Source organism: Hordeum vulgare, chromosome 6H (genome assembly GCF_904849725.1).
Source record: "Hordeum vulgare subsp. vulgare chromosome 6H, MorexV3_pseudomolecules_assembly, whole genome shotgun sequence".
NCBI lineage: Eukaryota > Viridiplantae > Streptophyta > Magnoliopsida > Poales > Poaceae > Hordeum > Hordeum vulgare.
Window position 1 is genome coordinate 537,419,246 of NC_058523.1, and position 6,638 is coordinate 537,425,883.

At 53.5% G+C, this 6,638-nt stretch overlaps 1 protein-coding gene across 1 annotated transcript; it reads right to left on the minus strand.

The window, feature by feature from the left end:
- Nucleotides 1-484: 484 nt before the first annotated feature.
- LOC123403640 (serine carboxypeptidase 24) lies at nucleotides 485-6,423 on the minus strand. The gene is made up of 9 exons (XM_045097561.1): nucleotides 5,665-6,423; nucleotides 2,577-2,684; nucleotides 2,402-2,497; nucleotides 2,218-2,310; nucleotides 1,944-2,029; nucleotides 1,399-1,838; nucleotides 1,210-1,305; nucleotides 1,011-1,116; nucleotides 485-925 (listed from the first exon to the last, which is right to left on the minus strand). The coding sequence occupies exons 1-9, from the start codon at nucleotides 6,053-6,055 to the stop codon at nucleotides 782-784; spliced, it is 1,560 nt and encodes a 519-aa protein (XP_044953496.1). The 5' UTR covers nucleotides 6,056-6,423; the 3' UTR covers nucleotides 485-781.
- Between the last annotated feature and the right edge of the window lie 215 nt (nucleotides 6,424-6,638).

A 6,638-nucleotide genomic window follows, 5' to 3' on the forward strand; every position in this document is an offset into this window, starting at 1 on the left:
ACCTGTGTGCTCGATTGTGAACGAAGGCCCAGCAGGCCAGCTGCTTGCTCCATTGTGAACGAAGTCCCAGCAGCTCCTGCCACTGACTCGAAGCTGAAGAAGAAGATATGCTGAGCTTGCCCTGACACCAAGAGGCTCAGAGATGAGTGCATCGTCATGTACGGGGATTCTGCGTGCACCAAGTGGATCAAGGCTCACAAGCGATGCCTCCATGCCGAGGGCTTCAAGGTCTGATTCTTCTCCAGTCCCATGAGGATGCTGCATTTGCTTTCATGGATGTTGCAGAACATGGTACTGTATTTGAGATTCAGTTAGACGAGTTGTCTTGTTTTTCAATGCTGCTCCTGTATGGTTTAATGGTTAGCGAGCTTGATACCTGTTTCCATGGGAAATAAATTACTGATGACTGTGACTTTATGGGTTATATGAGAAATTTTCTTGGTGTTCATGGTGTTGCCATCTCTGCATTGTTTGGCATGGAAGATAAAATAAATATTCTTCATATGAAACTGATATGGCAACATCAAGAATAGAGCCTTCAAGTTTATTCGCTCGTTGCTGCAAATGCCCATGGTTTCCATGGCATAATCACCCTTATTCTCTTCTCATCCTGTTCACCAGCACCAAATCAATCACTCGTAGCCTATGAACTACTAGTTATTTTCTACTACTTGCAAGCACTCTACATCACTCTCTCCATCCATCTTACAACAGTTTTCAGACGTTTAGCTAGGCATCACGCTGCACATCATCAGTTCATGTTCATGGCAGGCACGAACCTTCAGGATTTGGGCAATGGCTTCCCAGCCAGGAATGACACGAACATCCTGAATGCCCTCCTTGGCTGGAACAATGGCACCTCATGCCCTGCGCCTCTCACCGACGCAAATGTCAGACCTTCATACACCTCAGACCACCCTCCTACCTGCAAATGCAAAGTGGTACTCTGTCACTGCAACATCATTGTTGCATAAAGTTCAAGTGCAGAAAAGTAGTGCCATCACAAGTACCTGACCAGCTGAATACCATGGGTACCAGCGGATCTTAGTCTTCAGATTAAGGTGGCTGAGCGAAAATCTCGTTGCGGTCACTGGGACAACCGAATCCGTGTCGCCGCTGCACTCAGCATTGAAAACATGTTACACCCACTTAAAACTTTGCGTGCTGCATCGAAGAAATTTTTTGCCGGTTTCAGACTCTTCAGCTTACCTGAACACCCATATCCTGATCCCAGCCTTGATCAGCATCCTGTACGTCGGCAGCATCGACAACTCGGAGTCATTCCATGTCTTGATGAGCACATCACTGTCAATGTCAAAGCATACCCTGCTTGTTAATCTTCTATTCCATGACCCAGCCATAACAAGAACAGAGAAGAAAGTATGTCTGAAACTGAACCTGCAGGCGGTCCATCTGTAGGGGATCCTAGTTATGTTGGCATGCATGGCCTTCTGCACGTCGAGACGGTTGTAGTACCTCTCGGCGTAGGTCTCAGTGCAGGGGTCGTAGCTGTTGGACCTCCGGCGTATGAGGGTGTCCTTGAACCTGAGCACTGCACGGCGGTGCCTGCGGGGTGCAGTGGAGTTGCCGGATGCCGCCGACGAGTCGGAGGTGGAGTGGCAGGAGGGCGTGTAGATGCTGTACTGGTCGATGTCCCCGAACTCGTGGTTCATGGCGTAGCTCATGGCCCGGTTGCAGGCATTCGAAACATTGGCGCTGGTGAAGTTGCAGAGCTTGAGGATGGCTCTGTAGGTGCCGTCGGAGATCATGGCGTGCGTCCACCAGTAGGTCACCGTGCCGATGTTGTCGTAGTAGTTGTCGGTCACCGCGTTCCCCACCTGGGTACATCATCACGATCAACAAAAAGATGGAAGATTCAGCTCAGTGCGATCGATCCAGTGAATGAAATGCTGTAGCTGCTTTTGAGCGAGTGTGGTACTCACAAGGATTCCTTTTAGGTTGATGAAGGGATTCGGCGAAGCCTTGTTGTACTCGACGATCTTCCTCGCCAACTGTGGCACGTAGTGGCCTGGAGATAAAAAGGAATTGATCCCAAGAGTGAATGTAAGTGCTTTTCAGGTGGCGCTGGTCATTATTCCTGGGACATGGTGCTAGTGTGACAGTTATCATGGATTTTTTTTCTCCTGGTGCTCTGAAAGCCAGAGAACTACGGAAAGAAGGCTACCCACTGAGTTCCCAGTTACACCACACACTCACCGGCGTAGCTTTCTCCGGCGATGTAGAAGTCCCGGTGCCGGTACTGCGGGAACCGCGACATCCAGCCGATCAGGAACTGCAGCGAGTCTTGAGCTGCATCACATTCCACAGCAACATCAAAATTACTAGACTTGAACTGTCAAACATTTTCATGAGCCGGACTTGTCATATGATGGAGGATTACCGGTCCTCTCGTCGCCGGAGGTCTTGAGATCGGAGGAGGTGTTGGAGTAGGAGAAGCCGACGCCGGCGGGGGACTCGAGGAAGAGAAGGTTTGCCTCTGCAGTCAGCAACGAAATTCAGCGAGTCACCATAACAGCAGCAGTTGTATCTGAGGCTCTGCTGGTCGATCTGCTCACCTCTGTTCCACGAGTACTTGTTGAGGAAGAGCCCCGTCCCGTTGGGCTTGATCCGGAACGGGCCGATCTCCTCGGACGCGCCGTAAGCCACGGAGGAGCACCCAGGCCCTGAGAAGCAAAATTATTCAGAGAACTCCATTGGTGGAAGGCGCAAAATAAAAAATAATAGTTATACCACAGTACTAGGTTTGCACTCCCATTTGAAGATGGATGGGAGATTCATCTTGTGTTGCCAATTGCCATGGAAGTGAGGAGGTTGTCATGATGCGGCAAGTGAGATGCGCGCATCAAGTAGGGCCATGCGCACTGTACTTGACAGAGCATGAAGGCAAAAGCTAGGGCATGATAGGCGGCATGGCAGAGATTCAGAGCAGACCACGATCATGGTCGGTGCCGACGGGATAAACAAACAAACAGTCCAGTAGTGACACTGGCAGTTAAATGGTCTGCTTATTACGGCGGACACTTGTCATTTTTTTACACAAAATCTACCGCGGATAAGATTAAGGTGTGCTTCTTCAGTCAAGCAAAGCGTATCCTGATCGCGAGGGAGGCGGAGGAGAAAAGGGGCGCATGCGGCCGGCGGCAGAGGCGTGCGCCGGCCGTTTGTGCCTGCCTGCCCCCAATTCCCGAGGCGCAGGTCAAAGGAAAACAAACCACGGCCGGCGGCAGCGCAGCGCATCATCGATCGCTCTCGCTCTCGCAGTCTGGCTCCGTGCCAGCGCCATGCCATGCGCCTGCGTGCAAGGAGGAAAAGGCCACCGCCCACGGAGACGCAGAGAGAGGGTCGCCATCTGCATCTGCATCCTGCATGCGTCTCAGAAGCCTACTGCATTGCGCTGCCGAACAGGACAATGTGCAAAAACACAGTGACTGGCCACACATCGAACATATCCTCGTGCCTTTGTGCCAGTGTGGGGCGAGGTTTCGGTTTGGTGTGTAGCCCCCGGACGCGCCCGGCCCGGCGCGTGAGTGACAGCGACGAGAGAGACGGAGCAAAGGGAATATCAAGGGGAGTACACGCTAGTGGCCATCGGCCCTGGCATTATTAGCAACAAAAGATTACTACCCCAGCATGCATGCAGCGGAAAACACAACGACGAGAGGTGGTGGTGGCCTGCGTGCCGCTCGCCGTCGCAGCCTCTTTTTCCTTTCCGGTGGTCACGCACGCACGAACCAAACACGTATATCTGCGGGCTAGCTGCACGACGCCTACCACAACATGCATAGCTCATCGATCATCATTTCGTCCATGGCCGTGGGCTGTGGCCCTGGCCGGCTGGCCCCCTCCATCCCTGCGGCATCGCATGCAGCGCTCACATGAGGAAGCAGCGAGCAGAGCACTGTGGCCAAGATCTCGTGGATCTCCAAGGACGGGGTACATTCATCAGGCAGGCCTCAGGCTCCGGCCAGATCGGCCTCTGCATCGGCGACGGCTGGCCGGCCTGGCCACCTGCGCCATCGAGGACGACGCCCCGCTGTCGCGCAGTTGTGGTGCGGTGTAGTGCTCAGCAGCGCAGGACAGAAGGATCAGGTGCATAGGAATTTGGGTGGCACTGCATTCGCAAGGCAGGGGCATGCATGCATGCAGGCAGCCGGCTTCAGAGCGATTGGGATTTTGTACGGGGTGACGGCAGTGCGATTAGGAGAGGCTAAGCACCATGTCTTTACGTGCATAAGACAAATCTCTGCGCTAACATGTGCAGGCAATGGGTACATGGTACTTTGCTTATGTAACACGAGTTGTTTATGACTAATAATGGAACGTGCATGTCACCTGGTAGTAGTACTATAGACAGGATACTCCTACGGAAGACCACACTCCATTCAAGCCCTGTTTGGTTCATAAGTCCTAGGACTTTTTTAGTCCCAACTTATAAGTCCAAGTCCCTAAAAAGTTTCTATCTGTTTGGTTTCTAGGACTTATAAGTCCTTTTAAAACCATACTACAACTATAAGTCTCTATAAGTCTCTCCTTGAGAGTCTTATTTCATAAGTCCCAAATGACTACTTTAAGTCCCTGTAAGTCCCTCTTGTTTGGTTTAGATGGGACTTAAAGGGACTTATAAGTTCCAAGTCCCTAATAAGTCCCTGTAACCAAACACCCCCCTGAGAGCTACCAACCGAGGTGGCCGGCCTATTTACTGCTTCGTTCTCTACAGCCTCTAATGGCTAATTGTTTAATTACAACCACTGTCTGGCCTCCAATGGCTAATGGTTTATGTTGTTTCTTCTTCTCTCTCTCCCCCTGAAGGATGAAGTTTCATGTCAAAAAAGCAAAGCAAAACGTAGTACGATAGATAGAACTTGTCATGCATGCATGCATGCATGTGTTGCACGGGCAAGGCCAAGCTGGCACCCCGAAGGCTGCTAGCTCCTGCATTCTGAAGTCTGAACCTGCAATCCATGCTCGTGTTTCATGCATCGGTCATGTCCTCGCCCGCACATTTACTCACCCCCTGCGCGCGCATTCACTACCACGTGCCATCTCCGTCATACGGACATACGGCCGCCCCACCCAAACTCCCAAAACGAGAAAAATCACCAGTACATTGTCCTTCCTTCACCAAGTGAAGAAGAAGGTGCCAAGCTATCCAGCTCGGTGAAAGAAACAGCGGCCTGGAATCATGTCAAGTTCCAGTTCGTGCATACACTTGTGGGTGTGTGGGTGTGTGCAACTGTGCATTAAGGTTGGAGTAGTAGTATATTGTTTGTTTGAGAATCAGAGCTAGGGGAATCATGGGGCTTTCCTCTGGTTACTGTGGCTATGCAGGCGTGTTTGCACCGGGTTTGAACAACTTTGAAGTTCGTGTCGAAAGCCAAGGAAAGTTTCATCCTTTTAAAACCATGTATAAAAGGTGGCGAAAGTAAGCGTTAGGAGGCTCATGATGATCGGGAGACCGCAGCAACGGTTTGGTCAAACGCGATCGGTGAGACTCTGAAGTCTGAACCGACCGTGAGAGTGAGCGAAGAAAGAAGAGAAATAACCAAAAATAAGCAAGCACACAGTGAATTCCTTCCAGACGAGATCATGGGAGAAGCAGGCAAGCACACGAAGAAATGTACGGTGGTTGGTTTGCTTGCTTACCTCCGTTGAGCCAGAGGACGAGGGGCTTGCCGGCCGGGTCGCCGGCGGCGGCCTCGGTGAGCCAGTAGAAGAGCGCGCGCCCGTGCGGCTCGCTCACCGTCACGTACCCGGAGTACTGCGCGAAGGCCACCGCCGGCTGCCCCGGCAGCGCCGTCACGCGGTCCCGCGCCCGCTCCTCCGCACGAGGGTCGGCGGCGACGACGAGCCCGGCAGCGCCTCCGGTCGCCAGCCACAGCACCAAGACGCTCGCCACGGCGCCTGCAACGCCGCCGCCGCCCGCCGCTCGACGCCGGGTCGCCATTGACGCGACGGCTCGTGTCGGGATGTCGTGGACTACGGACGGAAGCGCGCACAGCACAGAGAAGAGGCTGGCCGTGGCCGCCGGGCGCATGCAGTGGTATTTATCGTCGGTCGGAGCCCAAGCACGCGAGCTCAGAGGTGGCTAGTGGGGGTGGGGGTGGTGGCGCGCATGCAGATGCAATAATGCGGCATCGGATCGGGCATGGGCGGCTCTGCGGGGCATTTAAGCTTGGGAGCTCAGCAGCAGCTCGGCGTGAGCGTTCATGGCCTGGGCATGCAGATGCAGGGGGAGAGGACGGAGGGCAGGTGAGGTGAGGTGAGGTGAGTGCGAGCTACGCTGCTGCGCTGCGCTGCGGGCGGTAGATGAGGGGAGCCTACGCCGCCATTAATACCCCTCCGTCCCGTCGACGACCTCGGCTCATCGTCTGGCCTACCGCCTACGTCGATTGAGTTGAGACGAGACGGGGCACGGGGGGAGGCTGGCTGGAGATTGACCACGGGCATTAATGCAGTGACTTGTACACTCCAGCAACCACTGCACGCTGGGGCTGCTGCACCAGCGCAGCGCTCTCTATCTTTTCCTCACGAGTTACGATTCCTCACTGTCACTGTTGATGAGTGCTTCTTGTGCTGTATGCTACACACGCTATGAAACAGAGCAAAAGGTGGCCCGG

Bases quoted from the DNA above. Each gene is read 5' to 3' on its own strand.
- LOC123403640 (XM_045097561.1), bottom strand. From the start codon at position 6,055: ATGCGCCCGGCGGCCACGGCCAGCCTCTTCTCTGTGCTGTGCGCGCTT. The intron at 2,498-2,576 runs GTGAGCAGATCG...TGCTGACTGCAG, and splicing joins CAAGTACTCGTGGAACAGAG to AGGCAAACCTTCTCTTCCTC. The intron at 2,311-2,401 runs GTAATCCTCCAT...AATGTGATGCAG, and splicing joins CTCCGGCGACGAGAGGACCG to CTCAAGACTCGCTGCAGTTC.